The sequence below is a fragment of the Ambystoma mexicanum genome, chromosome 6p (assembly GCF_040938575.1).
Source record: "Ambystoma mexicanum isolate Mex_15411 chromosome 6p, UKY_AmexF1_1, whole genome shotgun sequence".
NCBI classification, from domain to species: Eukaryota; Metazoa; Chordata; class Amphibia; order Caudata; family Ambystomatidae; genus Ambystoma; species Ambystoma mexicanum.
The window spans coordinates 177,399,379-177,422,603 of NC_090935.1; the positions used below are offsets into that span (position 1 = coordinate 177,399,379).

The 23,225-nt window shown below is 49.0% G+C and overlaps 1 protein-coding gene across 1 annotated transcript in view; it reads right to left on the reverse strand.

Annotated features, from left to right (window-relative positions):
- LOC138510708 (vomeronasal type-2 receptor 26-like) overlaps positions 1–20,067 on the reverse strand; it is a 419,457-nt gene extending 399,390 nt beyond the window's left edge. The window contains exons 1-2 of the mRNA XM_069626474.1: positions 20,005–20,067; positions 19,592–19,715 (exon numbers count right to left, since the gene is read on the reverse strand). Coding sequence (XP_069482575.1) covers positions 19,592–19,715; positions 20,005–20,067 — 187 coding nt within the window. The remainder of the gene's footprint in view (positions 1–19,591; positions 19,716–20,004) is intronic.
- Between the last annotated feature and the right edge of the window lie 3,158 nt (positions 20,068–23,225).

The following is a 23,225-nucleotide window of genomic DNA, read 5'->3' on the forward strand; positions in this document are numbered from 1 at the left end:
GATGGGTGTACCCTTCTCTTATCAACATCTCCTTAGCAATTCCCCTCCCTCTCCCTCTCTTTGACTCTGGGGGGTTCCATATCTCACCAAAATATGCAGCATACTTCGCATGTGCGTCTGCTGCTGCATTCCCTTTTGAAATGTGGTCTTCACCATTGGTGTGTGCGGTGCATTTGACCAAAGCTAATTCTTGGGGGTCATTTATTGCTTCAATTAGTTCAGCCAATAGGAGGGCATGTTGCACTGGAGTGCCATCAGCTCTCCTAAACCCTCTTCTTCTCCATTTCGACAGCCCTGAGTGGACAGTGGACGTAACATATGCGTTGTCGGAATATATGGTCACTCGTTTGTCAAAGCTTTCCTTCAACGCCAAGATTAGTGCAATTAATTCTGCTGCTTGAGCGGAATAATGCTGTGGTAGTTGTACACATTTCATTGCCACACACACCGGTACCTCCATCATTTTTTACCACTGCTGCCCCAGTCCTCCTTATACCATCCCTTTGGTCGATAGTTGATGACCCATCAATGAACAGGAGCTCACCTCCCTCTAGTGCGTTTTCTTCAATCTTTCTAGTACATGAGTACATTTCAGTTATTTGCGTACAATCGTGGGCATAATCTCCTTCCTCAATTACTTCTGCTAGGAACCTTGCGGGGTTGACCGTGCTACATCTAACAATTGATAGTTCAGCTCTGGATAAGATGATCTCATAACCTGATGCCCTTTGCGTGGTTAGGGTGGACTTAGGTTTATTCAATATTGCAAATAGTGCATGTTCCACAAACAGTGTAGTTGGGCACCCCATGGTGATTGCTGATGCTTTCTCTACCGCAAAAGCAGCTGCGGCGAGACCTTGTTCGCAAGGGAAATGACCTAACATCACAGGATCTAAGTGGCCGCTGTAAAATGCTACTGGTTTGTAGCCCATGCTTGTTTTTTGAGCCAACACTGCTTTCATTACTGCTGAGTCGCAATGTGAAAATATAAAGAATTGTCGCTCATAGTCTGGGGTTGCCAGTACCGGAGCAGTTGATATTGCATCTTTCAGTTCATCAAAAGCCTCTTTCATTTCCATTGTCCACCCCAACTTTTTCTCCCCTTTATTAGCTTCCTTTAACGCCTCAAGCAGGGGTCCTATGTATGAGCTGTAATCAAATACCCATGCTCTACAGTAGTTGCACAGACCCAGGAACTGCTGCAGTTCCCTCACTGTTTGTGGCACTGGCGTTTTTGAAATGGCCTGTGCTCTTTGTGGTGCAATCTTTCTTCCATGTTGGGATATGAGCTGACCAATGTAAAGTACCTGTTCTTGACAGTACTGTAACTTTTCCATGTCTACCTTGTAACCTTTTTCAGCCAATATTGTCAGCATCTTTAATGAGTCCTCTCTGCACGTTCTTTCGTTTGTACTGCAAATTATTATGTCGTCGACATACTGCAACACTGTGCTTTCCACTTCAATGTTACCCAAATCCATCTGTATTACTCTGTTGAAGATTGAGGGTGATTCGCAGTACCCTTGTGGCAATCTGGTGTGTTTCCACTTTGTGTTTCTGTAAGTGAAGCTTGTCAGATCTTGTGAGTCTGGGTGCAATGGTATTGAGAAAAAAGCATTTTTAAGGTCGATCACTGTAAATCGTGATGCTTCTGCTGGAACACCACACAATATTGTGGCCGGGTTTGCGGCTATGAGGTATTCTGCTTCTACTATGTTGTTCAAGGGCCTGAGATCCTGTATGAAGCGCCAAGACCCCCCTCTAGCCTTGCGCACTGGGTATACAGCCGTGTTACATGGTGATTCTGAGGGGACCAATATGCCATTATCTATAAGGGCCGTTATGGTTTCATATATGCCCTCATCTGCCTCTTTTGATAGTGGGTACTGTTTCACTCTGGGGAGTATTGCACCTTTTTTCAATTTTATCCTTAATCCCCCTATACTTTTTATGCACCCCACGTCATAGGTGCTAGTAGTCCATAATGATGTGGGTACTTTTGTCATATCCTCCTCAAAGAAGGGAACTGGGGTGGATGTGGGTGCCTCAAGTGCCATTGCAATTTTCTGTGCCACTTGTTTGTACGCCACTCTTAGCCATATTTCCACACTCATCATAAACACCATTTCACCTTCCTCCTTTTCTTCTGAAAACAGCTCTTCGTCTGACACCTGGGTGAGTCTACATCCTTCTGCTAGTGCTATCACTGCCCTCCATGCTCTTCCTTCTCTGTCTTGGGCATGTACAGCAATGTAATCAGCTGTTGCTATAATGCTCTCAATGTCTACTGGAACCACCTTTCCTTCTGGTTCATTGACTGGTGTTTCTGGTCTGAACAAATAGGCTGCTGGCCTCCTCCAGATCTTTCCCTCTATCCCTGGCATCCATGCAAATGCCATGTCTGTCCCGTACTGGAAGAGTTCGCCATCTACTGGCTCAGCCCTAATCGCTGTCTGTCCGCAGTATGCTTGCATAATCTGTCGTGCTGTGAGCATGTTAATTCCTGGAGTAGAGCAAATTATGCCGTCCTCCGTAAAGGAGATCGTCATATTCAACCTGTTCATGATGTCTCTCCCCAGTATATTTACTGGTGAGGCACTATAATATAAAAGTGATACTGACATGTCATAATCTCCTATAGATAAGGGAATGTTATCAGTAAAAGGAACCAACCCTCTAGCCCCAGAGAATCCTTGGGTGTTCATGGCTTCGCCCGACATCTTAAATTTACCTTCCCTTATGCAAGACCGGGTCGCCCCGGTGTCAACAAGGAATGATAATTTTTGTCACCTATTGTTACCTCTATGCGTGGTTCCTCCGCACTATTAGGCGTTACCGACAGGATGGGACACACCAAGGCCGTCTGTGGGCTGTCAACGATTGACCATTTCCTGTGTAAGGGTTGTGTCCCAGGACCGTCACCCTACCCAGTTGTGTTTGTTGTGCTTGGGGTTGTTGTGTTATCGCTACCTGTTGTTGTGGCAGTGAATATGTCTGTGGCTGTTGTTGTGTTATTAGTTGTTGCTGTTCATTTCCCTGTTGCAACGTCTGCTGTTGCTGTATGCCCTGCTGTTCCTGTGTGGGCCTTGGTTGTCCCTGTTCGCTCCATGATGGTGTTCCTGGTCTTACTCTACACGTGCGTGACATGTGCCCTACTAATCCACAACTCCAACACACCGGTGGTTCCCTACTCTGCCATGAAAGCTTCCTGTGTTGTCCTGGTATACTGGTTGCCCGGTGGGGTAGGAATTTCTAAGTCCTCCGACCTGCTGTTGTGTGTTATATCCGTATCCTCTCCCTCTCATAATTCCTCCTCTTCCCCTGTAGTAATTATAATACCCAGCTCCTGGCATTGAGTATCCTCCTCCCATGTTGGTCGTGTATGGTTGGAGTGGCGGCACCTGTTGTGTTATAGTCTGTGAGGGTGGTATTTGGGAGGGATCTTGTGCAGCCACTACTTGTGTGGGGCTTTGGGTCATTGTTGTAGGTGTAGTCATAAGTGCCCCTTCCATTGTGTATTTAGTAAGTTTTTTCTGTACTAGTTTAGCCTCTTCCGTTTTCCTGTCCTCTTCCTTTTGTTTCATTTTTCCTTGCCATGTCCTGCAATGATGCACTATTGTCAGTTGTATTTCTGGCCATGCTTTTGCTTCCATTCCCACTACTTTTTTCAAATGTTTCTGAACTCCTTCTGGGAGCCCTTTACTAGTATATGATAAAATATTGCTGGTGTTTTGTCCCATTGTTCTCTAGTTTCCATGCGCCACTTCTCTTGGATTTCCTGGATATAATCAACAGGATCTTCGTTCTCACGCATCTTGCGTGAGGTAATTGCTCCTATGTCTGCTGTTTCTGGGTCCTGTACCCTCAGTGCCTGCCATAGTGCATGTCTGCAGTTTGCGAAAGGTGCCCCATTGTGCGATGTGTTTGCTATTGTTACCCCAGGGAATCCCGCTCTCTTCCAAATGTCATCCGCTGCATCCCCTAATATCGATATTAGAAGGCCCTTTACATCTCCCACTGCCAGTTTCTGTCCTGCGGTGTGTTTTTCCATTTCATATATCCATTTACCAGCACCTCCACTTAATGATGGGAGCCTGCACTTTATATTCTCTTTGTCTGTATGCTTCCAAGGGACGTACTGTGGTCTAACCCCTCCCCTCTCCAGAAGTGGCATTAAGTTGTGTCTCGTTTTACCCCTTGGGTTCCATAAAATCGAGTCCTCACACCCCTCCTCTTCTTCCCTCTCTCCTACATCGTCAATTTCGTCCGTATTTCCCCTGCTCGTAACTCTTTCTTCTCCATCTTTTCCCCTTCTTCCATCATTTCCTGTATTTAATGTGGGCGTGTGTATTCGTCCTTCCTGCCTGCGTCTATGGAGGTCTCTAAGCCTACCTGCATAGGGTGTCAGTTCGTTTGTGAAGGGCGCAAGTTTGATTGTACGTAATGAGCGTGAGGTGGTTGAGCATGTAGGGTGGGATGGGAGAGGGTGTGATGGTGACGGTGTGGCTTCATGTGTCTGTCTTTCCGCTTTCCGCTATTCCTTGCTCTTCCTCCTCACTTCTCTCCAGTTCATCCTTTCTCCTACAGATCCATGGTGAGTCTGTATTGGTCCGGGTGGTGTATAGTTTATCTAGGCTTTCCCTTTCACTGTTTCTTCCTTCCTTCTCCATTCCTTCTTCTTCCTCACTACAAAAGTCATTCATAAACGGTAGCCCCCACTCTGTCTTTTTCCCCTTGATTGTTACTGTTTTTAAGTCTATTAGGTCCGGTTCTCCCTTTTCTTCTTTACCAACCGCTCCCCTTTGCGCTGATGTTGTTGCTACTTCTGTGTCTCTATATACATACCCCCTTACTTCACTCTCCCTTCTCCTATCTTCTCTTTCCCCTTCATTTCTCTCCTCCATCTCTCTACCAATTTCCTCCCTTTTCCTTTTTAATTCCTCCATTACTTCACTACTCACCTTTTCCAATATCCTTTCATCCTCTTTCTTCCTTTCCCATCTCACCCTCTCCCTTTCTAATATACTCTCTATCACCCTCCCTTCTTTGTATTTCTTAGTCGTTTCTGATAGTAATCTCTTCTTCCACATTGACATTTCTTTTTCTTTCTCTTCTTCTTCCCTTTTCCTCTCTCGTAGCACTACTCTTGATACCCTTTCTGCTGCTGCTTTTACCCTTTCAGCTTCTCTCCTTTGCTCCTCAGTTCGTTCCCTTATTTTTTCCAATTCGTTCTTACCTTCTTTCCTTTCCCTCGCTCTCTCTCTTTCCTCCCTCTCGAGCTGTTTGATCAGTTCATTCTGCTCATCCCTTAACTCTGCTAGTCGTTCCTCCAAAATCTCTTCCTTTTGTCGTAACAGCTCTTCCCCTCTCATTCCACTCTCCCTGGTATTATCCTCGTCTATTTTCCTTATTACCTCCTTCTCTTCTCCTGTTAATGAACCTCGTAATTTTAATAGTATCTGCGCAGCTACCCACTCATCGTGTCCTATTTCCACAGTTTGTTCTTCTCCAGTCCTCCCCTTCCTTGCTGGCATCTTCCTATGAGCCACATATGGTGGCGGGCTGTATGCCGGGTTCGAGTACCCCTCAGCCGCCCTTAACTGTCCTCTTTCTATTTCTCCTAATTTTCTTAAAGGGTACAACCCCCCTCCCTCTGTTTTCACTACCTTTGCTAGGGGTATATCGTTGCTCTGTTCCTTTTTTATTTCATTTTCTTTTGAGTTATTATTCTTTTCTCCTCCCTCTTGTCCGTTCCCCGTGTTCTTTGGGTCTTCACTCCCCTTTTTCCCATTCTCTCCTTCCTCCTTAATCTCTTTTTTTTCCGGTATTTCCCCCACAGTGAACATTCCATTTGGTCCTGGTCGGGACCCCTGGAACATCCTCCATAAGTTAAACACCTCCACGTGGTGTGTCAACTTCTTCCCTTTGTATGTATTATGCAGATGGTTTAATAGTGAATGTTGGGTATATGGATCGAAGCTACCATTAGGCGGCCATGGTGTTATCATTTTGTTGTCCGTCCCCTGTGTCCATTCTATGCTATACTTGATCAGTTTCTCCCTAGGGGTGACAGTGTTGTACATATGTGTTGTAGTGGGGTAGTGAGGGTGTTCCCCCACCCTCCCGATCCTGTCCCGTATGACATAGTAGCGCTTCACTTGTTATCCTTCCCCTATTTGGTAGCTATTATCTTACTAACACTTACAATACACAGCCTTATACCTTTACCTGGCCCCGTAAGTTTGGGGACTTGCGATAGTCCGCTAAGGAAAATTATTAAAATATAGTATTTACATTTTTATATTTTCTTCTTTCTTTCTTCCTTTACACAACACCCTTACGGCCCCCTGCGGCCGAGGCGCAATTAGCCCCCTGCGGCTGCGTACCCCTTGTGATGTTCTTATACAGTCGTCCTATTTTCATTTGCTCCTCCTCCTTCTTCTACACTTGCCATGGCCGGCGTTCTCCGTGCGCAGCCACGTCCCCCGTTTCGCCTTTCCCCGATCAACTCATTACCGTTTATCTCCATTTCCACTCCCTTACCACAGTTCTCTTCCCCACCACTCTCAGAAAGAAAGATGCCTTGTGCTCGGGATATCCTATGAAAGCCCTACTGGTGACGTCACCGATCTCTTCGAACTACTGGTAAGTTCTTCATATATTCTTTAAGTCCAAAATACACTTGCAATCTACCCCCGTTAATCCTCACAGCTGTCTTCCTGTCACTCCTGGAACAAGGTAATCAATAATATAATCGGACTGCGCACGCTGCGTCGCCTCGCGTGTGATACGCCCCTCGACAGGAGGGCTTAACCAGCCAATGATCTTCCGTATTGGGCAACTAACTAGCTACCGCCTACAGGGAAACGTCATCTACCTATCGAGTTTCTTGCTCGAACAATAGGGATCCTCATCTACTCATTGATCAATAAATGCCAAATCGTAGGAAACCACACACACACACCCTTACACATAGTCGCGACCTAGGCCAATCAGTGTCTATGAGTGGCCGCACGTGATGTTTTCGTGCTCCACCTCCCTCTCTCGCGTAACGTAGCCGACTGCTCTCGCACTCGTTCGGCTACCATTCATTTCATTGCCTACACTAAATTGTCAAACCTTCGCCGCGCACCTGTACAACACCTCCCACCTCCCGTATTTAATTCCTCCGCCCTCCCTCACAATTTCACATTGCTTGTTGTGCGTGGCATGCTCACCAAGTTCTCTTGATGCGGGGCCGCTCGACTGCGTGCACCCCTCCAAGCGGCTCGCCACCTCCCCTCGTCTGGACCACGTCTGGACACTCACCAACCGCGGGCGGGATACTTCTCAACCGGCTCCCGAAGGCCAATATCCGGATTGCACTGTCCGGTCTTCTCGCAGTTCCGCGATGGTCCTGTAGTCCTCAGAAGGGGGCAAAGGCAGAGGGGGCCGCGCCGCCGGGCCTCCTCGCAACGGGAGTACCTGGAAAAAATAAAAATAAAAAAGCAGATCTTAAACAGATCTCAGCAGTGCCTCCAACTTGTCGGGGGGGAAATTCTGCCGGGGTCGGCCGGGCCGTCCGTAGACCTCCGGGCAGGGAGGCCCCAACTCCTCCTGTATATCCCAAAAGAGATAGAGTATGAGACACACGCAAGAAGCAAGGTGACTCTGCTGTTTATTAGACAAAACGGCAGGGATGGGTCAAGGATCGTACGCGTCCGTCCTGACACACACACACTCGTGGGGCTCGCAGACCCTTTTTACCTTAGTATGACGCGCTACTTGCGTCACCTTAGAAAGTTTAGCAAAAAACCTATTTCCACTCTGGATTGGTTACTCGAGTGGTAGGGTTAGTATAGCATACATATAGAGAACGGTGTTAGTGGTTGAGGGTTAGTCAGGTGGTATACTTGGGCTGTCCCTTCAATTTGATACATGAAAACTGTTACATGAAGACCTCTGAGGATTGGTCAATGTTAATGGCGTCAGTGATAAGAGCCCCATGTTCTGATTGGTCCGCTCGCGAGCCTCCCAGTCTGAGACTATCGCTGTTCCCAGCTCGCGGTGCACCTGTCATTTGCAACAATGTTTTACTATGGGTAGGTGTAAACAATGTGAGGATTTATTCATATGTTGGGAGGTCGACTACTCCCACTGCTGCAGATGTCCAATGAGTCTTTTAATTGCATCTGCCTGTGTCTTGAAACGTGGAATTCAGGCGTCTCCTTCCTCCTGGGCTTGGCATCCTGTCAGGTTTGGCTTTGTCACGTGAGGTGGGACCGTGTTTGAGGCAAAATTCAGCACAATTAATATTGTTTTTCCCACTGTGTGCCTGGTTTATCTTGCAGGTGCGACCTTGGCGTCGGCTTGCGGCGTGCGAGATTGCAACATCGTGCCCTTGGCGGTGTGCTTTCGCCGGGCTCATTCTGCAGGGTCAGCAACCGAGCTCTTGCTCATTCAATGTTCATGGAAGCTTTTGCTTGCGGCCTACTTGGGCCTGGTGCATAGGTGGAGCCGTTTGACGCAGAGCGCTTTAGATTACGGTATCATATTGCTCTATCCTCAGTATCGTGTCTCCGTTATATTCTTCATTATGGTACATGGTTCTTAGAAGAAGCGTGAGCAAGCCTTTTTAGATAAGTTCATTATGCATCTTGCGTTTCTGCATTTTGAGAGCCTATGTGGAAAATAATAAAGATGCACGTCCGTGGGTATGTCTGTCGCCTACGTCATAGCACTGAGTATGTTCTTCGTGTGGATTGGTGTGGGAGTGTCCGGTGTGCATGTTTGCACAGGTGTGCTGACCGTTGGCTAGGTCGTCATGGCATCTCTAACGACGTGTAGGTTTAGTCGAGTTGATCCATGCCGCAGGTGTCAGCATGGACAGGGCGGGCTGCTGGGCAGGTAGGTGGGCACATCCGTATGTTCCTGTACCAGGGTATTTGGTCGTCTGGTAGATAGGCAAACTCCTCTCGTGGCGGGTGTCTAGGCCGTGATCCTCTAGGCCAAGCGTGAGAGGGGAAGGGCGGGAGCCTGTTCTTCCATTCTCCCACTTCAATACCCACTCACCCCTCTCAATCTCAACTCAGCCCTCTGAAATCACACTCAACCCACTGAATCCCGAGACAACACTCTGAATCCCCACAAAACCCTCTGAATTCCAACTCACCCCTCTGAATTCCCACTCAGCACTTTGAATCCGCACTAAACCCTCTGAATCCCCTCAAAATCCCTGGAATACCCACTTAACACTCTGCCTACCTACTCAACCCTTTGAATTCCCACTCAACCCTCTGAATTCCCACTCACCGCTCTGAATTCCCACTCAGCCCTCTAAATCCACACTCAACCCTCCAAATCCACACTCAACCCTCTGATTCCCCACTCAACCCTCTGAATTTCCACTCACCCCTCTGAATTCCCACTCAGCCCTCTGAATCCTTACTGAACCCTCTGAATCCCAACCCAGCTGTCTGGATACCCACTCAGCCCTCTGAATCCCCATTCAACCCTCTGAATCCCCACTCAACCTTCTTAATCCCCACTCAGACCTCTGAATCCACACCCAACCCCCACAATCCCCACTAAACCCTCTGAATCCGCACCCAACCCTCTTAATCCCCACTCAACTCTCTCAATCCCCACTCAACCCTCTCAATCCCACTCAATGCTCTTAATACACACCCAGCCCTCTCAATCCCCTCTCAACACTCTCAATCGCCACTCAACACTCTGAATTCCCACTCAGCCCTCTGAATCCCCACCCAGCTCTCTGAAACCCCATTCAACCCTCTGAATCCCTACTCAACCTGCTGAATTCCCACTCAGCCCTCGAAATTCCCACCCTGTGAATCCCCACTCTGCCCTCTGAATTCCCATTAACACTCTAAATACCCACTCAGCCGTCTTAATCCCCACTCAGCCCTCTGAATCCCCACTCAATCCTCTGAATCCCCACTCAACCCTCTGAATCCCCAGTTAACCCTCTGAATACCCACACAGCCCTTTCAATCCCAACTCAGCCCTCTGAATCCACACTCAACCCACATTAATCCCGACACAACCCTCTGAATCCCCACAAAACCCTCTGAATTCCAACTCACCCCTCTGAATTCCCACTCAGCACTTTGAATCCACATTAAACCCTCTGAATCCCCACCAAATCCCCGGAATACCCACTTAACACTCTACCTAACTACTCAACCCTTTGAATTCCCAATCAACCCTCTGAATTCCCACTCACCACTCTGAATTCCCACTCAGCCCTCTAAATCCACACTCAAACCTCCAAATCCCCACTCAACCTTCTGACTCCCCACTCAACCCTCTGAATTTCCAATCACCCCTCTGAATTCCCACTCAGCCCTCTGAATCCCTACTGAACCCTCTGAATCCCCACCCAGCTGTCTGGATACCCACTCAGCCCTCTGAATCCCCACTCAGCCCTCTAAATCCCCACTCAGCCCTCTGAATCCCCACCCAACTCTCTGAAACCCCATTCAACCCTCTGAATCCCTACTCAACCTGCTGAATTCCCACTCAGCCCTCGAAATTCCCACCCTGTGAATCCCCACTCTGCCCTCTGAATTCCCATTAACACTCTGAATACCCACTCAGCCGTCTTAATCCCCACTCAGCCCTCTGAATCCCCACTCAATCCTCTGAATCCCCACTCAACCCTCTGAATCCCCAGTTAACCCTCTGAATACCCACACAGCCCTTTCAATCCCAACTCAGCCCTCTGAATCCACACTCAACCCACATTAATCCCGACACAACCCTCTGAATCCCCACAAAACCCTCTGAATTCCAACTCACCCCTCTGAATTCCCACTCAGCACTTTGAATCCACATTAAACCCTCTGAATCCCCACCAAATCCCCGGAATACCCATTTAACACTCTACCTAACTACTCAACCCTTTGAATTCCCAATCAACCCTCTGAATTCCCACTCACCACTCTGAATTCCCACTCAGCCCTCTAAATCCACACTCAAACCTCCAAATCCCCACTCAACCTTCTGACTCCCCACTCAACCCTCTGAATTTCCAATCACCCCTCTGAATTCCCACTCAGCCCTCTGAATCCCTACTGAACCCTCTGAATCCCCACCCAGCTGTCTGGATACCCACTCAGCCCTCTGAATCCCCAGGCAACCCTCTGAATCCCCACTCAACCTTCTTAATCCCCACTCAGACCTCTGAATCCACACCCAACCCCCACTCAACCCTCTGAATCCGAACCCAAACCTCTTAATCCCCACTCAACTCTCTCAATCCCCACTCAACTCTCTCAATCCCCACTCAACCCTCTCAATCCCCGCTCAATGCTCTTAATCCACACCCAGCCCTCTTAATCCCCTCTCAACACTCTCAATCCCCACTCAACACTCTGAATCCAAACTGAAACCTCTGAATCCCCAATTCAAGCCTCTGAATACCCACTCAAGCCTCTGAATCCCCACTCACCCCTCTGAATCCCCAATCAAGCCATTGAATTCCGACTGAATCCCCCCTCAACCTCTCTGAATCCCCACACAACCCCCTTAATCTCCAGTCAATGCTCTGAATCCCCACTCAATCCCCTAAATCCCCACTCAGCCCTCTGAATCACCATTCAGCCCTCTGTATCCCCACTTAACCCTCCGAATCACCACTCAACCCTCTGAAGCCCCACTAAACCCTCTGAATTACAACTCACCCCTCTGAATTGCCTCTCAGCCCTCTGAATCTGCACTCAACCCTCTGAATCCCCACCAAATACCCTGATTCCCCACTTAACCCTCTGAATCCACACTTAACCCTCTGAATTCCCACTTAACCCTCTGAATCCCCACTCAGCTCTTGACTCCCTAGTGAACCCTCTGAATCCCCACCCAGCTGTCTGGATACCCACTCAGCCCTCTGAATCCCCATTCAACCCTCTGAATCCCCACTCAACCTTCTTGATCCCCACTCAGACCTCTGAATCCACACCCAACCCCCACAATCCCCACTCAACCCTCTGAATCCGCACCCAACCCTCTTAATCCCCACTCAACTCTCTCAATCCCCACTCAACCCTCTCAATCCCCACTCAATGCTCTTAATCCACACCCAGCCCTCTCAATCCCCACTCAACCCTCTCAATCCCCACTCAACATCTGAATCCAAACGCAAACCTATGAATCCTCAATTCAAGCCTCTGAATACCCACTCAACCCTCTGAATCCCCACGCACCCCTCTGAATCCCCAATCAACCCATTGAATTCCCACTCACTCCTCTGAATTCCAACTCACCCCTCTGAATTCCCACTCAGCCCTCTGAACTAACACTCAACGCTCCAAATCCTGACTCAACACTCTGAATCCCAACTCAACCATCTGAATTCCCACTCACCCCTCTGAATTCCCACTCAGCCCTCTGAACTAACACTCAACGCTCCAAATCCTGACTCAACCCTCCGAATCCCAACTCCACCCTCTGAATCCCCATTCCACCCTCTGAATCCGCACTCAACCCTCTTAATCCCCACTCAACCCTCTGAATCCACACCCAACCCCCTCAACCCCCACTCAACCCTCTCAATCCCCACTCAACATCTGAATCCAAACGCAAACCTTTGAATCCCCACTCAACCCTTTTAATCCCCACTCAACCCTCTGAATCCCCAGCCAACCCTCTCAATCCCCACTCAATGCTCTCAATCCACACCCAGCCCTCTGAATCCCCATTCATCCATTTCAATCCCCACTCAACCCTCTGAATCCAAACTCAAACTTCCGAATCCCCAATCCAACCCTCTGAATTCCCACTCAAACTCTCTGAATTCCCACTCAACCCTCTGAATCCCCCCTCAACCTCTCTAAATCCCCACACAGCCCCCTTAATCTCCACTCAATGCTCTGAATCCCCACTCAATCGCCTGAATCCCCACTCAGCCCTCTGAATCACCATTCAGTCCTCTGAATTCACACTCAGCCTTCTGAATTCACACTCAGCCCTCTGAATCCCCACCCAACTCTCTGAATCCCCATTCAACCTTCTGAATCCCACCTTAACCCGCTGAATTTCCACTCAGTCTTCGGTATTCCCGCCCTCTGAATCCTTACTCAGCCCTCTGAATTCCCATTAACACTCTAAATCCCCACTCAGCCCTCTGTATCCCCACTCAACTCTCCAAATCACCACTCAACCCTCTGAAGCCGCACTAAACCCTCTGAATGACAACTCATCCCTCTGAATTGCCACTCAGCCCTCTGAATCTGCACTCAACCCTCTGAATCCCCACCAAATCCCCTGAATTCCCACTTAACCCTCTGAATCCCCACTTAACCCTCTGAATTCCCACTTAACCTTCTGAATCCCCACTCAAGCCTCTAAATCCCCACTCAGTGCTCTGAATCCCCACTCAGCCCTCTAAATACCCACTCAGCCTTCTGAATTCCCGCTCAACCCTCTAAATACCCACTCAGCCCTCTGAATTCCCACTTAACCTTCTAAATTCCCACTCATCCCTCTGAATGCCCACTCAACCAGCTGAATTCCCACTCAGCCCTTTGAATTCCCACCCTCTGAATCCCCACTCAAACTCTCTGAATTCCAACCCAACCCTCTGAATCCCCCCTCAACCGCTCTAAATCCCCACACAACCCCCTCAATCTCCACTCAACACTCTGAATTCCCACTCAATTGCCTGAATCCCCACTCAGCCCTCTGAATCACCATTCATTCCTCTGAATTCCAACTTAGCCTTCTGAATTCTCACTCAACCCTCTGAATTCCCACTCAGCCCTCTGAATCCCTACCCAACTCTCTGAATCCCCATTCAACCTTCTGAATCCCACCTTAACCCGCTGAATTTCCACTCAGTCTTCGGTATTCCCGCCCTCTGAATCCTTACTCAGCCCTCTGAATTCCCATTAACACTCTAAATCCCCACTCAGCCCTCTGTATCCCCACTCAACTCTCCAAATCACCACTCAACCCTCTGAAGCCCCACTAAACCCTCTGAATTACAACTCACCCCTCTGAATTGCCACTCAGCCCTCTGAATCTGCACTCAACCCTCTGAATCCCCACCAAATCCCCTGAATCCCGACTTAACCCTCTCAATCCCCACTTAACCCTCTGAATTCCCACTTAACCTTCTGAATCCCCACTCAACCCTCTAAATCCCCACTCAATGCTCTGAATCCCCACTCAGCCCTCTAAATACCCACTCAGCCTTCTGAATTCCCGCTCAACCCTCTAAATACCCACTCAGCCCTCTGAATTCCCACTTAACCTTCTGAATTCCCACTCATCCCTCTGAATCTCCACTCAACCAGCTGAATTCCCACTCTGCCCTTTGAATTCCCACCCTCTGAATCCCCACTCAAACTCTCTGAATTCCAACCCAACCCTCTGAATCCCCCCTCAACTGCTCTAAATCCCCTCACAAACCCCTCAATCTCCACTCAACGCTCTGAATTCCCACTCATCCCTCTGAATTCCCACTCAATCGCCTGAATCCCCACTCAGCCCTCTGAATCACCATTCATTCCTCTGAATTCCCACTTAGCCTTCTGAATTCTCACTCAGCCCTCTGAATCCCCATTCAACACTCTGAATCCCCACTCAACCTTCTTAATCCCCACTCAGATCTCTGAATCCACACCCAACCCCCACAATCCCCACTGAACCCTCTGAATCCGCACCCAACCCTCTTAATCCCCACTCAACTCTCTCAATCCCCACTCAACCCTCTCAATCCCCAATCAATGCTCTTAATCCACACCCAGCCCTCTCAATACCCTCTCAACCCACTCAATCCCCACTCAACACTCTGAATCCAAACTCAAACCTCTGAATCCCCAATTCAAGCCTCTGAATACCCACCTCAACCCTCTGAATCCCCACTCACCCCTCTGAATCCCCAAACAACCCATTGAATTCCCACTCACCCCTCTGAATTCCAACTCACCCCTCTGAATTCCCACTCAGCCCTCTGAATCAACACTCAACGCTCCAAATCCTGACTCAACACTCTGAATCCCAACTTAACCCTCTGAATTCCCACTCACCCCTCTGAATTCCCACTCAGCCCTCTGAATCAACACTCAACGCTCCAAATCCTGACTCAACCCTCTGAATCCCAACTCAACCCTCTGAATTCCAACTCATCCCTCTGAATAACCACTCAGCCCTCTGAATCCCCACTCAACCCTCTGAATCCCAACCCAGCCGTCTAAATTCCCACTCAGCCCTCTGAATCCCCATTCAACCCTCTGAATCCGCACTCAACCCTCTTAATCCCCACTCAACCCTCTGAATCCACACCCAACCCCCCCAAAACCACTCAACCCTTTGAATCCCCACTCAACACTTTGAATCCCCACTCAACCCTCGGAATCCCAAGCCAACCCTCTCAATCCCTACTCAATGCTCTCAATCCACACCCAGCCCTCTGAATCCCCATTCATCCCTTTCAATCCCCACTCAACCCTCTGAATCCAAACTCAAACTTCCGAATCCCCAATTCAGCCCTCTGAATTCCCACTCAAACTCTCTGAATTCCCACCCAACCCTCTGAATCCCCCCTCAACCTCTCTAAATCCCCACACAACCCCCTTAATCTCCACTCAATGCTCTGAATCCCCACTCAATCCCCTGAATCCCCACTCAGCCCTCTTAATCACCATTCAGTCCTCTCAATTCCCACTCAGCCCTCTGAATCCCCACCCAACTCTCTGAATCCCCATTCAACCCTCTGAATCTCACCTCAACCCGCTGAATTTCCACTAAGTCCTCGGTATTCCCACCCTCTGAATCCCCACTCAGCCCTCTGAATTCCCATTAACACTCTGAATCCCCACTTAGCCCGCTGTATCCCCACTTAACCCTCCGAATCACCACTCAACTCTCTGAAGCCCAACTAAACCCTCGGAATTACAACTCACCCCTCTGAATTGCCATTCAGCCCTCTGAATATGCACTGAACCCTCTGAATCCCCATCAAATCCCCTGAATCCCCACTTAACCCTCTGAATCCCCACTTAACCTTCTGAATTCCCACTTAAACCTCTGAATCCCCACTCAACCCTCTAAATCCCCACTTAATGCTCTGACTCCCCACTCAACCCTCTGAATTTCCACTCACCCCTCTGAATTCCCACTCAGCCCTCTGACTCCCTAGTGAACCCTCTGAATGCCCACCCAGCCATCTGGATACCCTCTCAGCCCTCTGAATCCCCATTCAACCCTCTGAATCCCCACTCAACCTTCTTAATCCCCACTCAGACCTCTGAATCCACACCCAGCCCCCACAATCCCCACTTAACCCTCTGAATCCCCACTTAACCCTCTGAATCCCCAGTCAACCCTCCGAATCCCCACTCAATGCTCTGAATCCCCACTCAGCCCTCTGAATCCTCACTCAGCCCTCTGAATTCCCATTCATCCTTCTGAATTCCCACTCAGCCCTCTGAATCCCCACACAACTCTCTGAATTCCCATTCAACCCTCTGAATCCCCACTCAGCCCTCTGAATTCCCACTTAACCCTCTGAATACCCACTCAGCCCTCTTAATCCCCACTCATCCCTCTGAATCCCAACTCACCCCTCTGAATTCCCACTCAGCCCTCTGAATCAACACTCAACACTCCAAATCCTGACTCAACACTCTGAATCCCAACTCAAGTCTCTGAATTCCCACTCACCCCTCTGAATCCCCACTCAACCCTCTGAATCCCAACCCAGCCGTCTGAATTCCCACTCAGCCCTCTGAATCCCCATTCAACCCTCTGAATCCGCACTCAACCCTCTGAATCCCCACTCAACCCTCTGAATCCACACCCAACCCCCTCAATCCCCACTCAACCCTTTGAATCCCCACTCAACCCTTTGAATCCCCACTCAACCTATCTGAATCCCCAGCCAACCCTCTCAATCCCCACTCAATGCTCTCAATCCACACCCAGCCCTCTGAATCCCCATTCAACCCTTTCAATCCCCACTCAACCCTCTGAATTCCCACCCAAACCTCTGAATCCCCACACAGCCCCCTTAATCTCCACTCAATGCTCTGAATACCCACTCAATCCCCTGAATCCCCACTCAGCCCTCTGAATCACCATTCAGTCCTCTGAATTCACACTCAGCCTTCTGAATTTCCACTCAGCCCTCTGAATCCCCACCCAACTCTCTGAATCCCCATTCAACCCTCTGAATCCCACCTCAACCCGCTGAATTTCCACTCAGTCCTCGGTATTCCCGCATTCTGAATCCCCACTCAGCCCTCTGAAATCCCATTAAGACTCTAAATCCCCACTCAGCCCTCTGTATCCACACTCAACCCTCCGAATCACCACTCAACCCTCTGAAGCCCCACTACACCCTCTGAATTACAACTCACCCCTCTGAATTGCCACTCAGCCCTCTGAATCTGCACTAAACCCTCTGAATCCCCACCCAATCCCCTGAATCCCCACTTAACCCTCTGAATCCCCACTTAACCCTCTGAATTCCCACTTAACCTTCTGAATCCCCACTCAACCCTCTAAATCCCCACTCAATGCTCTGAATCCCCACTCAGCCCTCTGAATTCCCACTCAACCCTATAAATACCCACTCAGCCCTCTGAATTCCCACTCAACCTTCTGAATTCCCACTCATCCCTCTGAATCCCCACTCAACCCGCTGAATTCCCACTCAGCCCTTTGAATTCCCACCCTCTGTATCCCCACTCAAACTCTCTGAATTCCAACCCAACCCTCTGAATCCCCCCTCAGCCACTCTAAATCCCCACACAACCCCCTCAATCTCCACTCAACGCTCTGAATTCCCACTCAATCGCCTGAATCCCCACTCACCCCTCTGAATCACCATTCATTCCTCTGAATTCCCACTTAGCCTTCTGAATTCCCACTCAGCCCTCTGAATCCCCACCCAACTCTCTGAATCCCCATTCAATCCTCTGAATCCCTACTCAACCCGCTGAATTCCCACTCAGCCCTCCGAATTCCACCCTCTGAATCCCCACTCAACCTCTCTGAATCCCCGCCCAACCCACTCAATCCCCACTCAATGCTCTCAATCCCCATTCAATCCTCTGAATCCCCACTCAGCCCTCTCAATCCCCACTCAGCCCTCTCAATCCCCACTCAGCCCTCTGTCTTCCCACCCAGCCCTCTGAATTCCCACTCAGCCCTCTGAATCCCCATACAACTCTCTGAATACCCATTCAACCCTCTGAATCCCCACTCTACCCGCTGAATTCCCACTCAGCCCTCTGAATTCCCACTCAGCCGTCTGAATTCCCACTTAACCCTCTGAATCCCCACTCAACCCTCTGAATCTCCACTCAACCCTCTGAATCCCCATTGAACCCTCTGAGTACCCACTCAACGCTCAGACTCCACACTCAGCCCCCTGAATCTCCACTCAACCCTCCGAATCCCCACTGAACCCTCTGAATCCCCACTCACCTCTCTGAATTCCAACTCACCCCTCTGAATTCCCACTCAGCCCACCGAATCCCAGTCAACCCTCTGAATCTCCACCCAACCCTTTCAATTCCCACTCACCGCTCTGCTTTCCCACTCACCCCTATGAATTCCCACTCAGCCCTCTGAATCCACACTCAACCCTCCAAATCCCCACTCAACCCTCTGAATCCCCACTCAACACTTTGCATTTCGACTGACCCCTCTGAATAACCACTCAGCCCTCTGAATCCCCACTCAACCCTCTGAAAACCCACCCAGCTGTCTGAATTCCCACTCAGCCGTCTGAATTCCCACTTAACCCTCTGAATACCCACTCAGCCCTCTGAATACCCACTCAGCCCACTCAATCGCCACTCAACCCTCTAAATCCCCTCCCAGCACAGCATTCCAAGTGTACCCCTGATATTTTGAACTGTATCCATACTATTGTACCATATAACTGTACCACTTGGTTGTACCAGACTCACAACTAGGTATACGCTTCATCAAAAGCAGCACAGACATACTTAAAGAATGCTTTGGGTGAGTAGAAGTGAAACAGTGCAAGTAGATAATTAGGTGCTTTCTTCATGATTACTAACGGAAAATGCGAACAAGGCTTTGAGCAGGTCCTGGTGCAGGACTTTTTAAATATTATTTCATAAGCAATATTTTAAATAGTTTCGTTTTAGATACATCAAAAGTGACCAAGTGGCAGTCAAGCTGAACTTTTTATTGGATCTTAAGTCCTGCAGAACATGTCAGAAGATCACAAGATTTGGATGTAAGTATGTACATGTAGGGTTTCATTAAAGAAAACCTAGCTGCCATGTAACTGAGCGCTATAGGAGTTTGCAGGGTATTGTCCAAAGCATAGAGCTTTTATTTCTGTACCTAACATACAGATGAACTTTAGAGTTGAGAAAAATAAGCACAGCATCCTGAGAGTTTATAAGACTTGTCAATGATGCTGAGGGTTTTAAGCAGGACATGAATAATAACTGTACAGCAACAAAGGCATCAATATCTCTTTAACAGCCAATATCTCGGAGAGTTTAAGACAAAGTACATCACTTTAAAAAAGACAGGTTACAATTTGATGTTACTCTTCTTTGTCCTAGAACCTCATGGATGCTGCCAGTGGTAGAGTTTTACTCACCAGTGCTGTTAGAAAACTCGCCTTCTGAGCAGGTCACACAGGAATAGCAACAGCTGGGCTGCCCAGTTATCAGAACCTTCCGGTAGCCAGGGAAGCAGCTTGGGCTGCAGACAGAGCGAGGGATCTGGGGAGAATAAGAAAGAGCAAATGAACATTAGGACAAATTCTGGCATAACGAGATAGTGATATGTGACACACAAACCCTACAATGATACCTGTGTCAATGCATGTAAGAAACCAAGGGATGCTCGGCTGAGACTGCGTGGTGGTTCAGCCGCACATGTGACACACAGGCCATAACTGGACAATGATACCTGTGTCAGGGCATCAAAGACACCAAGGGATGCATGGATGAGACTGAGTGGTGGCTCACCCGCACATGTGACACACAGGCTTAAGCCGTACAATGATACCTGTGTCAGTGCATGTAAGAAACCAAGGGATGGTCGGCTGAGACTGAGAGGTGCCTCAGCCATACAGGTGATACACAGGCCCTAAATGTACAGTGATACATGGGTCATTGCATCTAAGATGCCAAGGGATGCTCGGCGGAGACTGCGTGGTGGCTCAGCCACACATGTGACACACAGGCACAAACGGTACAATGATACGTGTGTCAGTGCACCTAAGATGCCCGTGGATTCATGGCCGAGACTGCATGGTTGCTCAGCAGGACATGTGACACTCAGGCACTAACCGTACAAAATACCTGTGTTAGTGCATCTAAGACACCAAGAGATGCTCTGCTGAGACTGTGTGCTGTCTCAGCAGCACATGTGACGCACAGGCACTAACTGTTCAATGATTGTATTGTAGGGACCTTTGTAGATCGCAAATGAAGACCAGAAAGCATCAAGGCACTGAGGAGAGTGAGGAAGATACAAACCCAAGGGATTAGAACATATACGTTTTCAGATGATTTCGAAAGGGAAGGTAGTCAGGAGTATTGTGCAGATCAGAAGGCAGGGCATTCCAGAGCATAGGGGCAAGTGACTGGTTGGCTGAGTTAATGAGCCTGCTAGGTTTGTGGAGTATAAAACTGGATTGAATAAACTCGGCTCCAGCATTATGAGTGGCTCGATGGACAATGCAGAGAGTTTTAAAGTTAACTCGGCTCCTGACAGGGATCCAATGAAGGCGACATAGAAGATGTGAGGATGAGCAAGTCTAGGGGCTCCCAGGGCAAGGGGAGCCACTGCACTTTGGAGGATCTGCAGTTGTTGTAGTAAGGCCTTAGGTTGACCTAGATAGATACAATTACAGTAGTCTAGGGAGCCCATAATGGATGCAGTCACAATCTTAGTCCTGGATTCAGGTGTAAGAAACAGAAGAACTTTTTCAATATTTTGACCTTTGTAAGCCATATTGGCAGACAGCCGACATTTGGGCTTCTCTGGAGTTTTCAGGGCATGGTCCAAATGAGGTGGGCCAATACTCATGGGTCCATTGCTATCCTGTGTTGTTGAGTCCGACCAATAAGACCTCTGTTTTGTCTCCATTAAGTTTAAGGCAGTTATTGGCCATCCAGTCACAAACTACAGAAAGACAATCTTTCAGTTTCTGGGGGGACTGGGTTCAGACAAGTGGACTTTGAGTTGGAAGAGAATCTGTGTATAATCAGCATGGGAAAAAAGTGTACCCCATGACTGGTGATCAGATTGGCCAAGGCCCACATATCTAGATGAAATAGAAGGGGGGGATAAGGCAGACCGCTGAGAAACCCCACAATTCAGAGCTGTAGGGTGAGAGGTGAAAGGGGGAAAGGAAACAGTTTGAAGCCGGTTGGTGAGAAAGGATGAAAATCAATTCAGGGGGATACCATAGATTCCAGACTCCAGGAGACAGTGAAGCAGCTTCTGGTGGTCAACAGCCTCAAAGGCCGTGGAGAGATCAAGGAGATTAAGGGCCCCAGCCTCTCTGTGGTCTTGAAGCACGGCAATGTCGTCCATAAGAGCTACCATCACAGACTTGGTTCCCCTTCCGGGCGAAAGCCGTCTTGAAAAGGGTAGAGAAGGTGGTTGGTATCCAGAAAAGCAGAGGGCAGAGGGGTTTTGCAATAGATTCTAACACTTTCATGATGACAGGAAGCAGAGATATAGGGCAATAATTCTCAACAGTAGCCGGATCAAGTCGTGTATTTTTCTGTAAGGGAGAGATAACAGCGAAGATACCTGTGTCAGTGCATCTAAGAGGCAAAGAGATGCATAGCTGAGACTGTGTGGTGGCTCAGCAGCACATGTGACACACATGCCATAACTGTACAATGATACCCGTGTCAGTCCACCTAAGACACCAAGGGATGCTCCGCTGACACTGTGTGGTGGCTCAGCCGCACATGTGACACACATGCCATAACTGTACAATGATACCCGTGTCAGTCCACCTAAGACACCAAGGGATGCTCCGCTGACACTGTGTGGTGGCTCAGCCGCACATTTGACACACAAACTCTAACTGTACAATGATACCTTGGTCAGTGCATCTAATAGGGCAAGGCATGCAGAGCCGAGACTGCATGGTGGTTCAGCAGCACACCTGACACACAGGCCCTAACCAAACAATGATTCCTGTGTCAGTCCATCTAAGACACCAAGGGATGCATGGCTGAGACTGTGTGGTGGCTCAGCCTCACATGTGACACACAGGAACTAGCCGCACCATGACACCTGTATCAGTGCATCTAAGAGGCCAGGGGATGCTTGGCAGAGACAGTGTGGTTTCTCAGCCAGACATGTGACACACAGACATTAATGGTACAATGATAACTGTGTTTGTGCATTTAAGACACAAAGGGCTGCACAGATGAGACTGCGGGTTGAATCAACCGGACATATGACACACAGACCCTAACTGTACAATGATACTAGTGCCACTCACCACCAAAGAGCTCCAGTACTTAAAGATAGTGACAATCTTGTTTAGAACCTGAGGGACTTCCCTGTCGATTACCAGTTGCAGCATCCTCTTCTGCCCACAGAGTGCTGTGACGATGTGGACAAGGATGTGTCTGGTTAACATGATTACCTAGGCTGCAGTCACAGATGCCATGTCCGTGGCTGATATTGTTGCAGCCACGTGCAGAGATGAGGGCCTGCTTGGGCTCCTAGTCCAGCAGCAGGCCCCGCAATGGAAGTCATTCCTGGCCTCTATCCTTCACTGGACACCGACAGCATAGGTGGACGGTGGGCAGCAGGTTGTCAGTAGGCCTAGAATGAGTACTCCTTAGGGGTGTAAACATGGTGATCTCTCTTGAGCTGCAGCAGCGGGTACTGGTCTTGGCTATGTGGGTCATCAGGAGGCAAGTAAACCCAAGGCATGCCTCAGGGAGAAATTATGGTTCCCTGACCTGTAGGCCAAGGTGGACAGTACCCTGGAGAGGTGTGTTTAGTGGCAGGAGGCAAGACCCACAGCCAATGCACCTCCCATTGAGTCCCCAGGGAAGAGCCACAAAGTCTTGGAAAGCTCCAAGCCTGGATTTCGGGACAATACAGCAGTTGAGGCATTTCATTTTGGTGTTGGACGAGTTCTCCTGATATCTCATGGCATCCACAGCAGCATTTGTTACTTGCCTTGCTGGCATATGCAACAGGGCACTTGTCACCTTACGGGTAAATCTGCTAAAGAATTGCCCCGA